Here is a 24,746-nt window from a genome sequence, read left to right as displayed (position 1 = left end):
GCGGCCCGGGTCGGGCTCTCCAGACTGTACAAAGATGGTGGCCGGAGCTGGCCGCGGCGTATGCATAGCCGCGAGTGCGGCTGCGCAGCTCTAAGGCCAACCCCCGATCCACGCTACTGTTACGTGGATCAAGGGGTTGGGCTCAGAGCTGCGCAGCCGCACTCGCGGCTATGCGTACTGCGCAGCCGCCGCCATCTTTGTACAGGCTGGAGAGCCCGACCCGGGCCGCGCGGTCGGGGACCGTTCGGGGGGCTACTGAGCGGCGGGGACCCGGCGGATCGGCACGGAGGGCGCGGACGGCGTCCTCCGTGCCTGACAAGCTGACGCAGATAGCTAACTTTTTTTTATTTTTTTTCTAAAATCTTGGCCTCGTAAGTCCTTTAAAGCACTGTTAGTGGGCCCAAAGCCTACAGGTGAGTACACATATCCAATTTTGTTTGGCCAATGTTTGCCACACTTTATCACTTAAATGTAATATGAGAGCTTACCTATCCATTCTGTTCACAGTATTCAAAATCTGTTGGCCCTCATCAGTGGTAAAATTATCCATTCATTAGCCAATCAAAATCGGATGCCCTAAAGTCTAGTACACACTTTCAATTTTGACTGGCCAATCACTGACCAATTTGACCACCTCCATGTAGTATGAGGGTTTACCTACACAATCTGCTCATAGTATTCAACATCTGTTGACCCTCATACTACATGGAGGTGGTAAAATAGGTCAATGATTGGCCAATCATAATTGAAAGTGTGTACTAAGCTTTGGGATGCGAGTGTCATGGAACTTCCCAATAAAAAGCACTGTATTCACCAACTTCCCCAAAAACGACGGCAGAGAAGAGAGAAAGACTGGAACATTCATGGAAAAATGTGCAGATTTCAGAGTTTTATTGAGGTTTCTTGAATTCTTCCATTACTATCATAAGAGTTATTTGTACTGATGGCTTTATGCAAACTATAAGCATTCACCACCACAACGGACATATATGAGTACAGAGTCACTGCGCACACAGACAGGATCCGGAAACGGCCACAGGAGAGGAGGAGGAGGAGCAAACACGGAAATGTGGAGTAATGTCTAGATCAATAGGACACGCCGGTGATGGAGGGGAAAGAGACATCAAGAAAAGGGAACGGGGGAAGACAGGACACAGCCGGAAATAAGGAAAATGTTCAGATCTACACGAAGATAGAAGATAATCTTGTATTGTCTACACAATTCTCTCCTCATGCAACAAACCCCATCAATAATTCCAATACGTTTCACCAACTACGACCCAACATCAATCTACGCTCCATGCCATACGCCAATCAGCTCACCAATGTTCCACAACAGACAATATTGTGCTGATAACAGTCTCCACTGATACCTCCATGGTACAGCCATTTACAAGTCAAAGACTCAATAGACATCGACAGTCCACAAAAAATCCCCACCAATAGTGTTTATCCAGGTAAGCCCAGATTTCACATCTTGCCGTTTCTATCCAGAAATCTCCAGATCCCATCTCAACTGTATATCCCAAAGAAACTCAAACCTCGACAATGGAAAATCATGAAAATTCTCCAGAACAACTTGTTTGTTCTCGGGTCCCACCAGCCGTACATGCATAGTAAATATCCACCTATGTGATCATGGGGGAGGGGGATCTAGTATATAAGCAATGTGCATTAACAGCTTGTGTGCTTATCTACACAACATGCACTCTTGGTAGGACTTGAGGACAGATTTGGGAAATAATGCTCTACAGCATCTTCTAGAAATCTCTGGACCCGTCTTTACTGTACCTTCAGAAAATTTGCAAACCCCCCAACTTAAACATGAAAAAGATCTCCAGAACCAAGCCTACATAATCTTCTGGAGACCTTTCAGCTCTGTTTCGTTGCCTAAAAACAGTTGACTGCCACTCTTTCTTCTGATGACTCCCAGATCCTTGTTGTATAATATCGAAAGATCTATATCATGTTCTGGAGACCTCCTCCAGATACTAAATCTGTACCACCATTTAGAGGCTCACAATTCTGCCAAATCATGTAAAGATCTCCATGTCCCAACTACTTTATCATCGTATCGAGTTCTCCAGCCTCGAATGCTACAGCATTATCTAGAAAACTACTGATCCCAGCTCCAAATCCTCTTTTCAGGATTTGTAAATCATAATTCAGAAATGAAATCGAGAGATCTGCACCCACTTTGCATTTCTATTATAAAGATATCTTCAGGTTCTTTCTCAGCAACAATTCCTCAGCAAATCATCTCTTCTCCATGGACCTTCAAATGCATACAGGAGAAGCAAGCTATCCATCGGCCACATTTTTGCCTGTATAGAGAAGAATCATTGTTCCACCTCAACTACCGTCCACTCCCCTCCATGGTGATCTCATCCACCACTTGCCCTATATCTATCTGCTCTTACCCCCCGTGTCACATCCAATCACAGGGGGAGCTAGGAGACAACACACCAGATGAGCTACTGTCACCCTGGTTTTTGGATCCCCAAGAAACGCCAGACGCTGTTTAGAGGGGGAGGGGTGCAGGAAGCAGAACTAGTAAAGAAGAGAGATGGGAAATGAATGGGGAAGAGGGGGACTCGTAGGGGAGAAGGTGCTGGCTCCGGCTCTTCAGCAGGACACTTCCATGGTGTGATTGATCTGCCCAATCCCCTCGCTGCTTTCTGACTGAGTGCAGGGTCGTGGGCGGCCTCCTTCCACAGAACTGGCGCTGGTGAGAGATGCTGTGCGAGACCGGGCAAGTCGGGTCATGCTGGCTGAGGGCACTGGGGGCAAAGAGAAAAGAAAACAGGTCACTTGTGAAGACAGCAGTTGCCGATGAGTAGTCACTAGGCAACAGCAGCTCCAGCCATAGCTAAAGGGGTTACACCTCGACACGGCACTTCTCAAACATGGGCAAGATTAAAACCTTACATGCACTTGGGTAGCAGCAGCCTGGAGCCCTATACTAACCTGCCAATCAGAGATAAGTGGTAAGGGAGGATAATGGGGACTGTCTGCTGAACAATACCCCGGTAAGTCTAGACACTGAGTCCTAGCCATTGAATCTCATATAGTCCCTGGTTCCTTCACACTTTCACAGATGCAGGTTATGTACGTGATTTGAGTTGTGGCTCCAGATATCGTTAGTCAGGAAAACCCTTGTGAAATGGATAAAGGCTTGGAGTGAGGAGCAGGAAATGGACAAGGGTCCTGAAACCCAAAAACTGACCACGGTTTCCATTCCAAGCAACCCTTCTGGGTGCTTAGCGCTACCCTACCACCTACTGCGGTATTACCAGAGCACATCCGCTTAGAGTTTTCTTACTTCTGTGCATGCCTCTTTGTGGTAAAAATGTGTGCTTGTCAACGTTCTTTTTTGTGTAAGCACTAGATGGATCAGAGGTGAGGTTTTTTTTTTTAAATGTAGTGGGCTCCTAATGTTAGGTACACACCATACAATTTTCTGGCAGATTTACCTGCCAGTTCGATTTTTTCCAACTTGTCCGATCTGAATTTCTATCGATTTTCTGATCGGTTTTTCCAATCGATCTCCATAGAAGTGAACGGAAATCGATTGGAAAAGCGATCAAAATTCAGATCAGACATGTTGGGAAAAAATCGATCTAGCAGGTAAATCTGCCAGAAAATTGTATTGTGTGTACCTAGCAATAGACATCTACTTCTTTTGAGCTAAGGGACTCCACCTGAGATTTAATGTTAGGCCCCAGGAGACAAACATGGCAGCATTGTTTCCACAGTTTTCACTCTACACAATCACCTACAGCACTCCTAGCAACAGTACATTGAAGTGCTGTAACATCTAGAGACCTCAAGTCATTTACAAATCCTCTGATCCCAACACCATCATGTATGGATCTCCAGCTGATCGATTTTCAGCCAAAATTTATCGAATTGATCATACCAAATCAGTGTCAGGCCATTAGCGGTGGCAGATCAATGGACCACAGTGTTGCCCTAAATTGAGCGATGCAACGCTGTGGTTGGATATAGATTTCATGTTGAAATCTATTAAAAATGTATATGCAGTATGTGGAGGGATGCAATCAGGTTGATCCCTATCTGATCAGATTATGATCTGAGAGGAAGCTATCTTTTGGCCACATCAAGTAGCGTATGGCCAACCTTAAGGTGACCATACAAGCATAGATTTTCACTTAGTCTGGCAAACAGATCAATCCCCCTCTGATCTGAATCTGATCAGAGAGGGATTGAATCTATTCATACGCTGCACACAGATTTTGAATAGATTTCACCATGAAATCTACTGAAAATCTATCGAACTAAAATGCTGCACTGTTTCATACTTTGCAATGCTACACACCCCCCACTTTGTCCAGTTGTTGATTGATACTTACTGTTCGGTCCGATCGTCATTTTGATCAATTTGTGCCACAAATAGATCAAAATTGCAATTCCGATGACAATTATGGTGATATTGCATCAAAGATAACCATCAGATTCTATCATGAGTGATCAAATCTGCTGGTAAAAATCAATGTGTGTATGGCCGAGTTTAGAGTTCTCCCAGACTGGATTATACATCATCCAAACATCTTTCTATTTTAATTCTAAATCATGATTTTAAATGTAGAGTTCCAGAGTTTGCAAAATCATCTACAGGGCTTCAAAACCCAACCGTAAATCTTATCTAGAGTTCACCAGATCCCAACTTTACATACTTATTTAGATACATTTAGACATTGACTCTACCAAAAGATGGTAGGTAGATCCAGTGCTACGTAGTTATGTCAAGGTTCGGTTCTAAATTTCCAGAAATCTCCGGATTCTAACCATTTGATCATTTTGAGATCTATTGATGTTAACTCTATAATATCGTCTAAATCCCATTATTCTGTATTCAAAGGGAGATTATTAGACCCCTTCCTCACAACATCCAGTTCAGCAACTCATCTCTATTCCAAGGACCATCGGAGATGAAAATAAACCTTGTAGCTAGGGAAGCCCACCTAAGACCTCTGTAGGGGCAGCCGAGCTTTTACGGAAAGATGGAATGGAGGTAAATGATCAGTGTTATATAGATTCCAGTCCTGATTCACTAGGGGGGCGTACACACATTCAGTTTTGATTGATCAATGATTGGCCAATTTTAGCCCCTCCATGTAGTATGAGCTTCCCTAAACAATCCGCTAGTAGTATTCAAAATCTGTTGGACCTCATGCTACATGGAGGTCGTAAAATTGGCCAATCATTGGCTATTCAAAATTGGACATGTGTACGGACCCTAAAACGTCTCCAGAGGTTTCCAAGGATCTCCAACAGGAATATCATACATGATCCAGCAATCCTGGACTAGATTTTTTCCTTAACTATCTGCAATTGCACATTAAAGCGTTCCTGAACTGAAAAAATTGAAATACATATTGTTGCACTCCTGTAGGTGTTGTAAGCACTTATTGCTGTCCGTTGCCTCGAGGGTCCTCCCCATTCCTGCAGGTTTCATTGTCCGAGTGCAGGCGAATCCTCTGGCCCAGAAGCACCGCGCATGCGGGTAGCACACTGAGCATGTGTGAGTTCCAAACCCCACATGCTCAGTAAATGTAAACAAACATTTGAACTGGGCATGCGCAAGTTCACGATCTGTACACAGCCAATAGAAGGAAACGTTCACCCTTTTACTGAGCGTACACAGTCTTTGAACCTGCGCAAGCCAAGTTCAAATGTGCAAAAGTGTTGGTAAACTAGACTTCATTTCACTCTAATAATTTATTTGCTATGCATGTTTCACAGCTTTCAGTCATTATACTCATAAAACGAAAATTACAGCTAGAGATAAAAACACAAATTGTATTCAGATATAAGAGCTGGTTCACACTATGGGCTTGATTCACAAAGCGGTGCTAACATACTTAGCCCGTCTAAAGTCTTTAGACACGCTAACCAGGGTGCTAAGTAGGTTAGCACTGGATTTTTCAATTAGATCGCACGCTAACTTTGCGCGCGCAAAGTTTTACGCGCGCAAAGTTTTACGTGCGCTAAGTCCCATAGGCTTTAATGGGCACTTCGCGCGGAGCACCCTGCGCTCTGTGCAGTACATGCGTAAAGTTTTATGCGCATAAAGTTTTGCGCGCGTAAAGTTTTATGCGCGAAAAGCATGTTTAGACGTGCTAAGGGGGTTTTCACAGGCGTGCTAACAGTTAGCACCGCTTTGTGAATCAAGCCCTATGAATGTTTTGATTTTTCTTAGCCGCTAATGTTTTTTAAAAGCACCATAAAAGCGCGTGTGTAATGAAATCCTATGTGAGTATTCTCAGGAGCTATGAGGTTTTTTTTCTAATTGCAGACGTGGGTCCTGCACCATTTTGTGGCTGATTGCGCTTCAATGCAAATCGCTTTAAAAGTGCTTTGAACAGCGATTTTGTGAGCGTTTCTCAAGCAAGTATGCTTTAAAAGACATTCAGTTCCGGGTCACGGTGCACTTCCTGTATGTCACATAAAATCGTAAAAACGAAAATGCATGCAAAATTGTTTGCGAAAAAAAAAAAAAACTCCATGGGTAGGTAGAATCTGAACTATCCTAAACCACCATTTTTTTTTCTTCAGTTTTTAATACATCCAATCCAGGCTCACTAGATCACTTATAATATTCCAATGGAGACTATCTGAGATCTCTGGAGACTCCTTACTACACCAGGCCCAGTGTCTGCCTACCCTAAAGCGTTGTATACACGTCAGATGGAAGTCTCTCAAAATGAACGAGGGACGAAGCCAACTACAGGAGGGGAAGAAATTCAGAGGGGACGCCTCTAACCGTGTACATAATGCAGAGCTCCTCCCACTGGCTGCAGCTGCCGCAGCCTTCATATGGGAAGCCAGGGGAGGCGTGGCAGTCACGGGATTGGAGGAGAAGGGGAACATGCAGCATAGCGAATCAGACAGCAAAGAGCGGAGAAAAGGGGGAGCATTGGATACCTGCACTGGTACTCTGTCTCCGATCCTTCAGGGAGGCAACTGGGGGAGAGAGACGAGGAGGGAGGGAGAGACGGGTGCACATGGGGCGATAATGAGGGGGAGGAGCAGAGGAGACACAGAAATGTCACATTAAGACATTAGATACAAATATTTAGTGAGAAAACAGAGAGACGGGGGGACAAAGACAAAAGATACGCACAGGATGAGGAGATGCAGAAACCATGGCAACGGGTACGGACATCGCTGTACGAGTGTGGGGAATGGGAGGGGGCACAGAAAGGAGGAAGACATGCCCAGGACGGGTGAGACAGAAGAGTAGGCTCAGGATTGGCTGTAGGGATACAGATAGATGGGATGGAGGGGTGCAGGTAGATGGGATGGAGGGGATACAGGTAGATGGGATGGAGGGGTTCAGACACAGGGAGGACAAACAGAAAGTTACACACACAAGCACACAGCACCCATTACACACAAGAGGGAGGCGGAGTGTCTCCGCACAGGTGAGTGACGTCATGGTGACGCAACAAGCGAGGGGGGTGTGTGAAGCTGCGACACACGGTGTATCCTGCACAGTGCTGGTGCGCCCACATACATAGGGACACACCTGGACTCTGCAAACACATTACACACACACAGACAACACACTGCACACACATACATATTACACACTTCTACACACTACATACACACTTCTACCTCTACACACACACTAGACAACGCACTGCACACCTACATCAAACTTCTACACACTACATACACATTACACACACACTAGACAAACACTGCACACACATCAGACATGCTACACACATTACACTTCTACACACATCACACACACACTAGACAACACACTGCACACACATCAGACATGCTACACACATAAACAAGACAACACACTGCACATACATGTGACCGGATAGTGTGCTGGGTAAGGGACACAGAAGACCAGGGTGTGAATCTCGGCTCTGCCTGTTCAGTAAGCCAGCACCTATTCAGTAAGGAGTTATTAGGCAAGACTCCCTAACACTGCTACTGCCTACTGAGCGCGCTCTAGTGGCTGCCTTGCAAGAGCTTAGGGTCCGATAGGAGAAAAGCACTATACAAATATAGGAATTATGACATCTACACATGTACTAGACTCCGAATTGCCGGCGATCGCTAGCACGCAATATAAATTAATATGGCAGTGATCTCACTGCCACAATTGCCGGTGTTTCAAAAGTGATTGCTAAACGCAGTATATGCAGCATTTTCTTGCGATGTTAGAGCAATCGCGATAACAATGCTAAAAAAGTGCTAATCGCGATTGCTCAAAAATTGTGAGAGTGTACAGTGATTTTACCCCATTACTCATGGGGCTCAACCCTTTCAGTGCCCCCTGGAAAGTGAATCCACTGCACCCCGCCTCCCCCCCCCCCCCCCCCCGTTCTCCTCCATCCCCCTTCGATACTGCCTACCGACCTCCTGAACTTCCTTAACCCTTTCAGTGCCCCCTGGAAAGTGAATCCACTGCACCCCGCCTCCCCCCCCCCCCCCCGTTCTCCTCCATCCCCCTTCGATACTGCCTACCGACCTCCTGAACTTCCTTAACCCTTTCAGTGTCCCCTGGAAAGTGAATCCATGTTAAAGCTTCAGTTTTTTTTAGGATTTCCATAAATTGTAATGAAGATTTTTTTCCCCATAAAGGTTATCATGCTGTAGCTAATGCTTTAGAGCAGAGAAGAAGTTTTAAGTTTAGTTCCACTTAAAGGATACCTTAGTGCAAAAATAAATACAGGGGGAATAGGCATGTGTAGTGGGCTTTCCCCCCCACCGTTTTCCTCCGTCCCCCTCAGGTACAGCCTACCGACCCCCTGAATTTACACTTACTTCCTGGTCGGGATGGCCGCGGCTGACAGCGCAGACACTGACAGACGTCGCGTGTCCTTGTCCGTCAGAACCACATAGTGCTCTTTAATTTATTTTTGTGCTAATGTATCCGCACGTCTCTACACTATACATGCTAGACACACATACACATTAGGTCTACCTCTACACAATGCACAAACACTAAATAAACACACTTCTATACACTGTTCACAGATTAGACACACCCCTCAACAGTATCCCCAGATTAGACACACCCTTAAACAGTATCCACAGATTAGACACACCCCTACACACGGTCCACACATTAGACACACCCCTAAACAGTATCCACAAATAAGACACACACCCCTACAATTTGTCCACACATTAGACACACCTCCATACACATTAAACACACCCCTAGGAACTATACACACACACAAGACATGACCGACAGACAGCAGACACGCCCTGACATAGCCATTCACTGACAGGAAACATATAGCCAGGAAAGCAGCACTTACTATATCCCATTCCTTGGAGGAAATATTTGAACGCTTCTGTCAGTTTCCCGGGCTGTGCAGGAGAAATAAATAATTCTATTACTGACATCTATCACTTTCTGACGCCTCCTAACATCCTAACATGGACATCACTTATTACTTACTGACATTTCCTATCACTACGATCTGCTTCTTACTAACATCACCTGGCTTATACTGGCATTTCCCTTCAGTGACAGGTACTCATAGACGTCTCCTAACATGGACAGCCCCTATTACTTACTGACATTTCCTATCACTACGATCTGCTTCTAACATCACCTGGCTTATACTGGCATTTCCCTTCAGTGACAGGTACTCATGTATTACACTTATAGACACCTCCTACCATGGACAGCTCCTATTACTTACTGACATTTCCTATCACCTACTAAGATCTGCTTCTTACTAACATCACCTGGCTTATACTGGCATTTCCCTTCAATGACAGGTACTCATGTATTACACTTATAGACGCCTCCTAACATGGACAGCCCCTATTCCTTACTGACATTTCCTATCACTAAGATCTGCTTCTTACTAACATCACCTGGCTTATACTGGCATTTCCCTTCAGTGACAGGTACTCATGTATTACACTTATAGACGCCTCCTCACATGGACAGCCCCTATTACTTACTGACATTTCCTATCACTTACTAAGATCTGCTTCTTACTAACATCACCCGGCTTATCCTGGCATTTCCCTTCAGTGACAGGTACTCATGTATTACACTTATAGACACCTCCTACCATGGACAGCTCCTATTACTTACTGACATTTCCTATCACCTACTAAGATCTGCTTCTTACTAACATCACCTGGCTTATACTGGCATTTCCCTTCAATGACAGGTACTCATGTATTACACTTATAGACGCCTCCTAACATGGACAGCCCCTATTCCTTACTGACATTTCCTATCACTAAGATCTGCTTCTTACTAACATCACCTGGCCTATACTGGCATTTCCCTTCAGTGACAGGTACTCATGTATTACACTTATAGACGCCTCCTAACATGGACAGCTCCTAGCATCTCCTGTAAGTTAAGGTATCCCTATATCACTCAATCAATGTGGAAGTGAACAGAGGCGCCAAAATAATAAAAGTAGCTAAAACTTAAAAACAAAAACCTTGGAGGCAGTGGTGGACTTACCTCCTCCAAGCAGACACAAAAACAGGTTGATATTATATCAACAAGCAAATGTATTTATATATACACTCCAAATGGTCAATGCAACACGTTTCACAGGTGTGGCCCAGCTTCATCAGGCAATAGGGGATGGAGCACACAGCAACAAGTGTCCATGACTCAGCCTAGCGCCTCTGTGCATCAAAGAGGTCCACCACTGCCTCCCATGGTTTTAAAAGTTTTAGCTTTTTTCCTTCTGGCGCCTCTGTTCATTTCCACATTGTTGGAGTCCACCCATGGTGGAAGGGTGCTAATCCCTTGTTTCCAGATCTACAGAGAACGGCTTCTCATTCCTGAGTGGGGAGGGGTCTAATCTCCCCACCTGCCTATTCAGTGGTTCCCTTAGTGGTAAGCCATGTTTGTGAGTATAACTTTACATACTTGCCTCTCATCACCCAATCCAGCACATACTGCACTATAATGGGCTCTTGGTGTTCCCTCTCGTTATCTCGTTGCATATATCACTCAATGTATGGGCACTGAATCTGATCAGAGAGAGATCTGTTACCTGCCCACACACTGCACAGCGATTTCCAATAGATTTCAGCACAAATCCCATCAGAAATCATCTGCATGCCGCCCCCTGCCCAAGAGTAAAGTGTCCCCCCTGCTCCCTCACCTCTCCGCGGTCACGGTACCATGTGACTCGCCACACGTTGTGATGTCACACATGTGCCAGTGTCACGTGTTACCGGTGCTCGTGGTGATGTCACACATGCGCCAGTGTCACGTGTTACCGGTGCTCGTGGTGATGTCACACATGCGCCAGTGTCACGTGTTACCGGTGCTCGTGGTGATGTCACACATGTGCCAGTGTCACGTGTTACCGGTGCTCGTGGTGATGTCACACATGTGCCAGTGTCACGTGTTACCGGTGCTCGTGGTGATGTCACACATGCGCCAGTGTCACGTGTTACCGGTGCTCGTGGTGATGTCACACATGCGCCAGTGTCACGTGTTACCGGTGCTCGTGGTGATGTCGGACATGCGCCAGTGTCACGTGTTACCGGTGCTCGTGGTGATGTCACACATGCGCCAGTGTCACGTGTTACCGGTGCTCGTGGTGATGTCGGACATGCGCCAGTGTCACGTGTTACCGGTGCTCGTGGTGATGTCACACATGCGCCAGTGTCACGTGTTACCGGTGCTCGTGGTGATGTCACACATGCGCCAGTGTCACGTGTTACCGGTGCTCGTGGTGATGTCACACATGCGCCAGTGTCACGTGTTACCGGTGCTCGTGGTGATGTCACACATGCGCCAGTGTCACGTGTTACCGGTGCTCGTGGTGATGTCACACATGCGCCAGTGTCACGTGTTACCGGTGCTCGTGGTGATGTCACACATGCGCCAGTGTCACGTGTTACCGGTGCTCGTGGTGATGTCACACATGCGCCAGTGTCACGTGTTACCGGTGCTCGTGGTGATGTCACACATGCGCCAGTGTCACGTGTTACCGGTGCTCGTGGTGATGTCACACATGCGCCAGTGTCACGTGTTACCGGTGCTCGTGGTGATGTCACACATGCGCCAGTGTCACGTGTTACCGGTGCTCGTGGTGATGTCACACATGCGCCAGTGTCACGTGTTACCGGTGCTCGTGGTGATGTCACACATGCGCCAGTGTCACGTGTTACCGGTGCTCGTGGTGATGTCACACATGCGCCAGTGTCACGTGTTACCGGTGCTCGTGGTGATGTCACACATGCGCCAGTGTCACGTGTTACCGGTGCTCGTGGTGATGTCACACATGCGCCAGTGTCACGTGTTACCGGTGCTCGTGGTGATGTCACACATGCGCCAGTGTCACGTGTTACCGGTGCTCGTGGTGATGTCACACATGCGCCAGTGTCACGTGTTACCGGTGCTCGTGGTGATGTCGGACACTGGAGGAAGAAGTCGCCCCGGCGGAGAGATTTTAAAACAGTGAGCAGGGGGACAAGCAGACACTTTACACTTGGGGGGGCACCTGCCGGGGGTTTGTTGGTCGTCGCAATATAACGCTGATCAACCCAATCAAACCCTTGCGACCGAAATTTTGCCAGCATTCACAATTTATACTTTTGACCGTTTTTCCCCATGTTGCGGCACCGATTTTTTACCAACTGCATAAAACTAACATCTTCTGTCACTGGCTGATTGTGAAGTTTACTGGATTACTTACAGCCTGCATAGCAAAGACTACATCCCACCCATTTACTGACTTCACCTGAAATACAGACATCGTCATCTGCAGTCCTCATCTGACATCTCTTCCCTCTGGCTGGGCTATACCTGTGTGCTATTACCCTGCGCTCACACTCTCCTATCAGCAGTCCTCATCTGACATCTCTTCCCTCTGGCTGGGCTATACCTGTGTGCTATTACCCTGCGCTCACACTCTCCTATCAGCAGTCCTCATCTGACATCTCTACCCTCTGGCTGGGCTATACCTGTGTGCTATTACCCTGCGCTCACACTCTCCTATCAGCAGTCCTCATCTGACATCTCTACCCTCTGGCTGGGCTATACCTGTGTGCTATTACCCTGCGCTCACACTCTCCTATCCGCAGTCCTCATCTGACATCTCTTCCCTCTGGCTGGGCTGTACCTGTGTGCTATTACCCTGCGCTCACACTCTCCTATCAGCAGTCCTCATCTGACATCTCTTCCCTCTGGCTGGGCTATGCCTGTGTGCTATTACCCTGCGCTCACATTCTCCTATCAGCAGTCCTCATCTGACATCTCTACCCTCTGGCTGGGCTATACCTGTGTGCTATTACCCTGCGCTCACACTCTCCTATCAGCAGTCCTCATCTGACATCTCTTCCCTCTGGCTGGGCTAGGCCTGTGTGCTATTACCCTGCGCTCACAATCTCCTATCTGCAGTCCTCATCTGACATCTCTTCCCTCTGGCTGGGCTAGGCCTGTGTGCTATTACCCTGCGGTCACACTCTCCTATCAGCAGTCCTCATCTGACATCTCTTCCCTCTGGCTGGGCTATACCTGTGTGCTATTACTCTGCGCTCACACTCTCCTATCCGCAGTCCTCATCTGACATCTCTGCCCTCTGGCTGGGCTAGGCCTGTGTGCTATTACCCTGCGCTCACACTCTCCTATCAGCAGTCCTCATCTGACATCTCTTCCCTCTGGCTGGGCTAGGCCTGTGTGCTATTACCCTGCGCTCACACTCTCCTATCAGCAGTCCTCATCTGACATCTCTTCCCTCTGGCTGGGCTATACCTGTGTGCTATTACCCTGCGCTCACACTCTCCTATCAGCAGTCCTCATCTGACATCTCTTCCCTCTGGCTGGGCTATACCTGTGTGCTATTACCCTGCGCTCACACTCTCCTATCAGCAGTCCTCATCTGACATCTCTACCCTCTGGCTGGGCTATACCTGTGTGCTATTACCCTGCGCTCACACTCTCCTATCAGCAGTCCTCATCTGACATCTCTTCCCTCTGGCTGGGCTATACCTGTGTGCTATTACCCTGCGCTCACACTCTCCTATCAGCAGTCCTCATCTGACATCTCTGCCCTCTGGCTGGGCTATACCTGTGTGCTATTACCCTGCGCTCACACTCTCCTATCCGCAGTCCTCATCTGACATCTCTGCCCTCTGGCTGGGCTATACCTGTGTGCTATTACCCTGCGCTCACACTCTCCTATCAGCAGTCCTCATCTGACATCTCTGCCCTCTGGCTGGGCTATACCTGTGTGCTATTACCCTGCGCTCACACTCTCCTATCCGCAGTCCTCATCTGACATCTCTTCCCTCTGGCTGGGCTATACCTGTGTGCTATTACCCTGCGCTCACAATCTCCTATCGCCAGTCCTCATCTGACATCTCTTACCTCTGGCTGGGCTATACCTGTGTGCTATTACTCTGCGCTCACACTCTCCTATCCGCAGTCCTCATCTGACATCTCTGCCCTCTGGCTGGGCTAGGCCTGTGTGCTATTACCCTGCGCTCACACTCTCCTATCAGCAGTCCTCATCTGATATCTCTACCCTCTGGCTGGGCTATGCCTGTGTGCTATTACCCTGCGCTCACACTCTCCTATCAGCAGTCCTCATCTGACATCTCTACCCTCTGGCTGGGCTATACCTGTGTGCTATTACCCTGCGCTCACACTCTCCTATCCGCAGTCCTCATCTGACATCTCTGCCCTCTGGCTGGGCTAGGCCTGTGTGCTATTACCCTGCGCTCACACTCTCCTATCAGCAGTCCTCATCTGATATCTCTACCCTCTGGCTGGGCTATGCCTGTGTGCTATTACCCTGCGCTCACACTCTCCTATCGGCAGTCCTCATCTGACATCTGTACCCTCTGGCTGGGCTATACCTGTGTGCTATTACCCTGCGCTCACACTCTCCTATCAGCAGTCCTCATCTGACATCTCTTCCCTCTGGCTGGGCTATACCTGTGTGCTATTACCCTGCGCTCACACTCTCCTATCAGCAGTCCTCATCTGACATCTCTTCCCTCTGGCTGGGCTATACCTGTGTGCTATTACCCTGCGCTCACACTCTCCTATCAGCAGTCCTCATCTGACATCTCTTCCCTCTGGCTGGGCTATACCAGTGTGCTATTACCCTGCGCTCACACTCTCCTATCAGCAGTCCTCATCTGACATCTCTTCCCTCTGGCTGGGCTATACCTGTGTGCTATTACCCTGCGCTCACACTCTCCTATCAGCAGTCCTCATCTGACATCTCTTCCCTCTGGCTGGGCTATACCTGTGTGCTATTACCCTGCGCTCACACTCTCCTATCAGCAGTCATCTGACATCTCTTCCCTCTGGCTGGGCTATACCTGTGTGCTATTACCCTGCGCTCACACTCTCCTATCAGCAGTCCTCATCTGACATCTCTTCCCTCTGGCTGGGCTATACCTGTGTTCTATTACCCTGCGCTCACAATCTCCTATCAGCAGTCCTCATCTGACATCTCTACCCTCTGGCTGGGCTATACCTGTGTGCTATTACCCTGCGCTCACACTCTCCTATCAGCAGTCCTCATCTGACATCTCTTCCCTCTGGCTGGGCTGTACCTGTGTGCTATTACCCTGCGCTCACACTCTCCTATCAGCAGTCCTCATCTGACATCTCTCCCCTCTGGCTGGGCTATACCTGTGTGCTATTACCCTGCGCTCACACTCTCCTATCGGCAGTCCTCCTCTGACATCTCTTCCCTCTGGCTGGGCTATACCTGTGTGCTATTACCCTGCGCTCACACTCTCCTATCAGCAGTCCTCATCTGACATCTCTCCCCTCTGGCTGGGCTATACCTGTGTGCTATTACCCTGCGCTCACACTCTCCTATCGGCAGTCCTCATCTGACATCTCTCCCCTCTGGCTGGGCTATACCTGTGTGCTATTACCCTGCGCTCACACTCTCCTATCGGCAGTCCTCCTCTGACATCTCTACCCTCTGGCTGGGCTATACCTGTGTGCTATTACCCTGCGCTCACACTCTCCTATCCGCAGTCCTCATCTGACATCTCTGCCCTCTGGCTGGGCTATACCTGTGTGCTATTACCCTGCGCTCACAATCTCCTATCAGCAGTCCTCATCTGACATCTCTACCCTCTGGCTGGGCTATGCCTGTGTGCTATTACCCTGCGCTCACATTCTCCTATCAGCAGTCCTCATCTGACATCTCTTCCCTCTGGCTGGGCTATACCTGTGTGCTATTACCCTGCGCTCACACTCTCCTATCAGCAGTCCTCATCTGACATCTCTTCCCTCTGGCTGGGCTGTACCTGTGTGCTATTACCCTGCGCTCACACTCTCCTATCAGCAGTCCTCATCTGACATCTCTACCCTCTGGCTGGGCTGTACCTGTGTGCTATTACCCTGCGCTCACAATCTCCTATCAGCAGTCCTCATCTGACATCTCTTCCCTCTGGCTGGGCTATACCTGTGTGCTATTACCCTGCGCTCACACTCTCCTATCAGCAGTCCTCATCTGACATCTCTTCCCTCTGGCTGGGCTAGGCCTGTGTGCTATTACCCATCGCTCACACTCTCCTATCCGCAGTCCTCATCTGACATCTCTTCCCTCTAGCTGGGCTATACCTGTGTGCTATTACCCTGCGCTCACACTCTCCTATCTGCAGTCCTCATCTGACATCTCTACCCTCTGGCTGGGCTAGGCCTGTGTGCTATTACCCTGCGCTCACACTCTCCTATCAGCAGTCCTCATCTGACATCTCTTCCCTCTGGCTGGGCTATACCTGTGTGCTATTACCCTGCGCTCACACTCTCCTATCAGCAGTCCTCATCTGACATCTCTTCCCTCTGGCTGGGCTATACCTGTGTGCTATTACCCTGCGCTCACACTCTCCTATCAGCAGTCCTCATCTGACATCTCTACCCTCTGGCTGGGCTATGCCTGTGTGCTATTACCCTGCGCTCACACTCTCCTATCAGCAGTCCTCATCTGACATCTCTTCCCTCTGGCTGGGCTATACCTGTGTGCTATTACCCTGCGCTCACACTCTCCTATCAGCAGTCCTCATCTGACATCTCTACCCTCTGGCTGGGCTATACCTGTGTGCTATTACTCTGCGCTCACACTCTCCTATCAGCAGTCCTCATCTGACATCTCTACCCTCTGGCTGGGCTATACCTGTGTGCTATTACCCTGCGCTCACACTCTCCTATCAGCAGTCCTCATCTGACATCTCTACCCTCTGGCTGGGCTATACCTGTGTGCTATTACCCTGCGGTCACACTCTCCTATCAGCAGTCCTCATCTGACATCTCTGCCCTCTGGCTGGGCTAGGCCTGTGTGCTATTACCCTGCGCTCACACTCTCCTATCAGCAGTCCTCATCTGACATCTCTTCCCTCTGGCTGGGCTATACCTGTGTGCTATTACCCTGCGCTCACACTCTCCTATCAGCAGTCCTCATCTGACATCTCTTCCCTCTGGCTGGGCTATACCTGTGTGCTATTACCCTGCGCTCACACTCTCCTATCAGCAGTCCTCATCTGACATCTCTTCCCTCTGGCTGGGCTATACCTGTGTGCTATTACCCTGCGCTCACAATCTTCTATCGGCAGTCCTCATCTGACATCTCTACCCTCTGGCTGGGCTATACCTGTGTGCTATTACCCTGCGCTCACACTCTCCTATCAGCAGTCATCTGATATCTCTTCCCTCTAGCTGGGCTATACCTGTGTGCTATTACCCTGCGCTCACACTCTCCTATCAGCAGTCCTCATCTGACATCTCTTCCCTCTGGCTGGGCTATACCTGTGTGCTATTACCCTGCGCTCACACTCTCCTATCGGCAGTCCTCATCTGACATCTCTTCCCTCTGGCTGGGCTATACCTGTGTGCTATTACCCTGCGCTCACACTCTCCTATCAGCAGTCCTCATCTGACATCTCTTCCCTCTGGCTGGGCTATACCAGTGTGCTATTACCCTGCGCTCACACTCTCCTATCAGCAGTCCTCATCTGACATCTCTACCCTCTGGCTGGGCTGTACCTGTGTGCTATTACCCTGCGCTCACACTCTCCTATCAGCAGTCCTCATCTGACATCTCTACCCTCTGGCTGGGCTGTACCTGTGTGCTATTACCCTGCGCTCACAATCTCCTATCAGCAGTCCTCATCTGACATCTCTTCCCTCTGGCTGGGCTATACCTGTGTGCTATTACCCTGCGCTCACAATCTCCTATCAGCAGTCCTCATCTGACATCTCTTCCCTCTGGCTGGGCTAGGCCTGTGTGCTATTACCCTGCGCTCACAATCTCCTATCCGCAGTCCTCATCTGACATCTCTTCCCTCTGGCTGGGCTATACCTGTGTGCTATTACCCTGCGCTCACATTCTCCTATCAGCAGTCCTCATCTGACATCTCTACCCTCTGGCTGGGCTATACCTGTGTGCTATTACCCTGCGCTCACACTCTCCTATCAGCAGTCCTCATCTGACATCTCTACCCTCTGGCTGGGCTATACCTGTGTGCTATTACCCTGCGCTCACACTCTCCTATCAGCAGTCCTCATCTGACATCTCTTCCCTCTGGCTGGGCTATACCTGAGTGCTATTACCCTGCGCTCACACTCTCCTATCAGCAGTCCTCATCTGACATCTCTACCCTCTGGCTGGGCTATACCTGTGTGCTATTACCCTGCGGTCACACTCTCCTATCAGCAGTCCTCATCTGACATCTCTTCCCTCTGGCTGGGCTAGGCCTGTGTGCTATTACCCTGCGCTCACACTCTCCTATCCGCAGTCCTCATCTGACATCTCTTCCCTCTGGCTGGGCTATACCTGTGTGCTATTACCCTGCGCTCACAATCTCCTATCAGCAGTCCTCATCTGACATCTCTTCCCTCTGGCTGGGCTAGGCCTGTGTGCTATTACCCTGCGCTCACACTCTCCTATCCGCAGTCCTCATCTGACATCTCTTCCCTCTGGCTGGGCTATACCTGTGTGCTATTACCCTGCGCTCACACTCTCCTATCAGCAGTCCTCATCTGACATCTCTACCCTCTGGCTGGGCTATACCTGTGTGCTATTACCCTGCGCTCACACTCTCCTATCCGCAGTCCTCATCTGACATCTCTTCCCTCTGGCTGGGCTAGGCCTGTGTGCTATTACCCTGCGCTCACACTCTCCTATCCGCAGTCCTCATCTGACATCTCTTCCCTCTGGCTGGGCTAGGCCTGTGTGCTATTACCCTGCGCTCACAATCTCCCATCAGCAGTCCTCATCTGACATCTCTACCCTCTGGCTGGGCTTTACCTGTGTGCTATTACCCTGCGCTCACACTCTCCTATCAGCAGTCCTCATCTGACATCTCTACCCTCTGGCTGGGCTTTACCTGTGTGCTATTACCCTGCGCTCACACTCTCCTATCAGCAGTCCTCATCTGACATCTCTTCCCTCTGGCTGGGCTAGGCCTGTGTGCTATTACCCTGCGCTCACACTCTCCTATCAGCAGTCCTCATCTGACATCTCTACCCTCTGGCTGGGCTAGGCCTGTGTGCTATTACCCTGCGCTCACAATCTCCTATCAGCAGTCCTCATCTGACATCTCTTCCCTCTGGCTGGGCTAGGCCTGTGTGCTATTACCCTGCGCTCACAATCTCCTATCTGCAGTCCTCATCTGACATCTCTTCCCTCTGGCTGGGCTATACCTGTGTGCTATTACCCTGCGCTCACACTCTCCTATCGGCAGTCCTCATCTGACATCTGTACCCTCTGGCTGGGCTATACCTGTGTGCTATTACCCTGCGCTCACAATCTCCTATCAGCAGTCCTCATCTGACATCTCTACCCTCTGGCTGGGCTATACCTGTGTGCTATTACCCTGCGCTCACACTCTCCTATCAGCAGTCCTCATCTGACATCTCTACCCTCTGGCTGGGCTATACCTGTGTGCTATTACCCTGCGCTCACACTCTCCTATCAGCAGTCCTCATCCGACATCTCTTCCCTCTGGCTGGGCTATACCTGTGTGCTATTACTCTGCGCTCACACTCTCCTATCCGCAGTCCTCATCTGACATCTGTACCCTCTGGCTGGGCTATACCTGTGTGCTATTACCCTGCGCTCACACTCTCCTATCAGCAGTCCTCATCTGACATCTCTGCCCTCTGGCTGGGCTAGGCCTGTGTGCTATTACCCTGCGCTCACACTCTTCTATCAGCAGTCCTCATCTGACATCTCTACCCTCTGGCTGGGCTATACCTGTGTGCTATTACCCTGCGCTCACACTCTCCTATCAGCAGTCCTCATCCGACATCTCTTCCCTCTGGCTGGGCTATACCTGTGTGCTATTACCCTGCGCTCACACTCTCCTATCAGCAGTCCTCATCCGACATCTCTTCCCTCTGGCTGGGCTATACCTGTGTGCTATTACTCTGCGCTCACACTCTCCTATCCGCAGTCCTCATCTGACATCTGTACCCTCTGGCTGGGCTATACCTGTGTGCTATTACCCTGCGCTCACACTCTCCTATCAGCAGTCCTCATCTGACATCTCTGCCCTCTGGCTGGGCTAGGCCTGTGTGCTATTACCCTGCGCTCACACTCTTCTATCAGCAGTCCTCATCTGACATCTCTACCCTCTGGCTGGGCTATACCTGTGTGCTATTACCCTGCGCTCACACTCTCCTATCAGCAGTCCTCATCTGACATCTCTGCCCTCTGGCTGGGCTAGGCCTGTGTGCTATTACCCTGCGCTCACACTCTTCTATCAGCAGTCCTCATCTGACATCTCTTCCCTCTGGCTGGGCTATACCTGTGTGCTATTACCCTGCGCTCACACTCTCCTATCAGCAGTCCTCATCTGACATCTCTTACCTCTGGCTGGGCTATACCTGTGTGCTATTACCCTGCGCTCACACTCTCCTATCAGCAGTCCTCATCTGACATCTCTTACCTCTGGCTGGGCTATACCTGTGTGCTATTACCCTGCGCTCACACTCTCCTATCAGCAGTCCTCATCTGACATCTCTTACCTCTGGCTGGGCTATACCTGTGTGCTATTACCCTGCGCTCACACTCTCCTATCAGCAGTCCTCATCTGACATCTCTTCCCTCTGGCTGGGCTATACCTGTGTGCTATTACTCTGCGCTCACACTCTCCTATCCGCAGTCCTCATCTGACATCTCTGCCCTCTGGCTGGGCTAGGCCTGTGTGCTATTACCCTGCGCTTACAATCTCCTATCAGCAGTCCTCATCTGACATCTCTACCCTCTGGCTGGGCTATACCTGTGTGCTATTACCCTGCGCTCACATTCTCCTATCAGCAGTCCTCATCTGACATCTCTACCCTCTGGCTGGGCTATACCTGTGTGCTATTACCCTGCGCTCACACTCTCCTATCAGCAGTCATCTGATATCTCTTCCCTCTAGCTGGGCTATACCTGTGTGCTATTACCCTGCGCTCACACTCTCCTATCAGCAGCCCTCATCTGACATCTCTTCCCTCTGGCTGGGCTATACCTGTGTGCTATTACCCTGCACTCACACTCTCCTATCAGCAGTCCTCATCTGACATCTCTCCCCTCTGGCTGGGCTGTACCTGTGTGCTATTACCCTGCGCTCACACTCTCCTATCAGCAGTCCTCATCTGACATCTCTTCCCTCTGGCTGGGCTATACCTGTGTGCTATTACCCTGCGCTCACACTCTCCTATCAGCAGTCCTCATCTGACATCTCTTCCCTCTGGCTGGGCTATACCTGTGTGCTATTACCCTGCGCTCACACTCTCCTATCAGCAGTCCTCATCTGACATCTCTTCCCTCTGGCTGGGCTCTGCCTCTGTGCTATTACCCTGCGCTCACACTCTCCTATCAGCAGTCCTCATCTGACATCTCTTCCCTCTGGCTGGGCTCTGCCTCTGTGCTATTACCCTGCGCTCACACTCTCCTATCGGCAGTCCTCATCTGACATCTCTTCCCTCTGGCTGGGCTATACCTGTGTGCTATTACCCTGCGCTCACACTCTCCTATCAGCAGTCCTCATCTGACATCTCTACCCTCTGGCTGGGCTATACCTGTGTGCTATTACCCTGCGCTCACACTCTCCTATCAGCAGTCCTCATCTGACATCTCTTCCCTCTGGCTGGGCTATACCTGTGTGCTATTACTCTGCGCTCACACTCTCCTATCCGCAGTCCTCATCTGACATCTCTGCCCTCTGGCTGGGCTATACCTGTGTGCTATTACCCTGCGCTCACAATCTCCTATCAGCAGTCCTCATCTGACATCTCTACCCTCTGGCTGGGCTATGCCTGTGTGCTATTACCCTGCGCTCACACTCTCCTATCAGCAGTCCTCATCTGACATCTCTTCCCTCTGGCTGGGCTATACCTGTGTGCTATTACCCTGCGCTCACACTCTCCTATCAGCAGTCCTCATCTGACATCTCTTCCCTCTGGCTGGGCTGTACCTGTGTGCTATTACCCTGCGCTCACACTCTCCTATCAGCAGTCCTCATCTGACATCTCTACCCTCTGGCTGGGCTGTACCTGTGTGCTATTACCCTGCGCTCACAATCTCCTATCAGCAGTCCTCATCTGACATCTCTTCCCTCTGGCTGGGCTAGGCCTGTGTGCTATTACCCTGCGCTCACAATCTCCTATCAGCAGTCCTCATCTGACATCTCTACCCTCTGGCTGGGCTATGCCTGTGTGCTATTACCCTGCGCTCACACTCTCCTATCAGCAGTCCTCATCTGACATCTCTTCCCTCTGGCTGGGCTATACCTGTGTGCTATTACCCTGCGCTCACACTCTCCTATCAGCAGTCCTCATCTGACATCTCTTCCCTCTGGCTGGGCTAGGCCTGTGTGCTATTACCCTGCGCTCACAATCTCCTATCAGCAGTCCTCATCTGACATCTCTTCCCTCTGGCTGGGCTATACCTGTGTGCTATTACCCTGCGCTCACACTCTCCTATCCGCAGTCCTCATCTGACATCTCTGCCCTCTGGCTGGGCTATACCTGTGTGCTATTACCCTGCGCTCACAATCTCCTATCAGCAGTCCTCATCTGACATCTCTACCCTCTGGCTGGGCTATGCCTGTGTGCTATTACCCTGCGCTCACACTCTCCTATCAGCAGTCATCTGACATCTCTTCCCTCTGGCTGGGCTATGCCTGTGTGCTATTACCCTGCGCTCACAATCTCCTATCAGCAGTCCTCATCTGACATCTCTACCCTCTGGCTGGGCTATGCCTGTGTGCTATTACCCTGCGCTCACACTCTCCTATCAGCAGTCCTCATCTGACATCTCTTCCCTCTGGCTGGGCTTTACCTGTGTGCTATTACCCGGCGCTCACACTCTCCTATCAGCAGTCCTCATCTGACATCTCTTCCCTCTGGCTGGGCTATACCTGTGTGCTATTACCCTGCGCTCACACTCTCCTATCAGCAGTCCTCATCTGACATCTCTTCCCTCTGGCTGGGCTATACCTGTGTGCTATTACCCTGCGCTCACACTCTCCTATCAGCAGTCCTCATCTGACATCTCTACCCTCTGGCTGGGCTATACCTGTGTGCTATTACCCTGCGCTCACACTCTCCTATCAGCAGTCCTCATCTGACATCTCTCCCCTCTGGCTGGGCTGTACCTGTGTGCTATTACCCTGCGCTCACACTCTCCTATCAGCAGTCCTCATCTGACATCTCTTCCCTCTGGCTGGGCTATACCTGTGTGCTATTACCCTGCGCTCACAATCTTCTATCGGCAGTCCTCATCTGACATCTCTACCCTCTGGCTGGGCTATACCTGTGTGCTATTACCCTGCGCTCACACTCTCCTATCAGCAGTCATCTGATATCTCTTCCCTCTAGCTGGGCTATACCTGTGTGCTATTACCCTGCGCTCACACTCTCCTATCAGCAGTCCTCATCTGACATCTCTACCCTCTGGCTGGGCTATACCTGTGTGCTATTACCCTGCGCTCACACTCTCCTATCGGCAGTCCTCATCTGACATCTCTTCCCTCTGGCTGGGCTAGACCTGTGTGCTATTACCCTGCGCTCACACTCTCCTATCAGCAGTCCTCATCTGACATCTCTTCCCTCTGGCTGGGCTATACCTGTGTGCTATTACCCTGCGCTCACACTCTCCTATCAGCAGTCCTCATCTGACATCTCTTCCCTCTGGCTGGGCTATACCTGTGTGCTATTACCCTGCGCTCACACTCTCCTATCAGCAGTCCTCATCTGACATCTCTTCCCTCTGGCTGGGCTATACCTGTGTGCTATTACCCTGCGCTCACACTCTCCTATCAGCAGTCCTCATCTGACATCTCTTCCCTCTGGCTGGGCTATACCTGTGTGCTATTACCCTGCGCTCACACTCTCCTATCAGCAGTCCTCATCTGACATCTCTTCCCTCTGGCTGGGCTATACCTGTGTGCTATTACCCTGCGCTCACACTCTCCTATCGGCAGTCCTCATCTGACATCTCTTCTCTCTGGCTGGGCTAGGCCTGTGTGCTATTACCCTGCGCTCACACTCTCCTATCAGCAGTCATCTGACATCTCTTCCCTCTGGCTGTGCTATACCTGTGTGCTATTACCCTGCGCTCACAATCTCCTATCAGCAGTCCTCATCTGACATCTCTTCCCTCTGGCTGGGCTAGGCCTGTGTGCTATTACCCTGCGCTCACACTCTCCTATCAGCAGTCCTCATCTGACATCTCTTCCCTCTGGCTGGGCTATACCTGTGTGCTATTACCCTGCGCTCACAC

The 24,746-nt window shown here is 49.9% G+C and overlaps 1 protein-coding gene across 6 annotated transcripts in view; it reads right to left on the bottom strand.

Annotated features, from left to right (window-relative positions):
* Positions 1-876: 876 nt before the first annotated feature.
* NDRG4 (NDRG family member 4) overlaps positions 877-24,746 on the bottom strand; it is a 196,488-nt gene continuing 172,618 nt past the window's right edge. For 5 of the 6 annotated variants that reach the window (XM_068260622.1, XM_068260620.1, XM_068260619.1 and 2 more), the window contains 3 exons: positions 9,321-9,372; positions 6,949-6,987; positions 877-2,780 (listed from right to left, as the gene is read on the bottom strand). In XM_068260622.1, the coding sequence (XP_068116723.1) occupies positions 2,626-2,780; positions 6,949-6,987; positions 9,321-9,372 (246 nt within the window). In that variant the 3' untranslated portion in view covers positions 877-2,625. The remainder of the gene's footprint in view (positions 2,781-6,948; positions 6,988-9,320; positions 9,373-24,746) is intronic. The other variant, XM_068260621.1, reaches the window with a different exon arrangement.

Source organism: Hyperolius riggenbachi, chromosome 11 (genome assembly GCF_040937935.1).
Source record: "Hyperolius riggenbachi isolate aHypRig1 chromosome 11, aHypRig1.pri, whole genome shotgun sequence".
NCBI lineage: Eukaryota > Metazoa > Chordata > Amphibia > Anura > Hyperoliidae > Hyperolius > Hyperolius riggenbachi.
The sequence above is the reverse complement of the archived record's forward strand: the minus strand, read 5'-3'. Positions and strand labels throughout refer to the sequence as shown.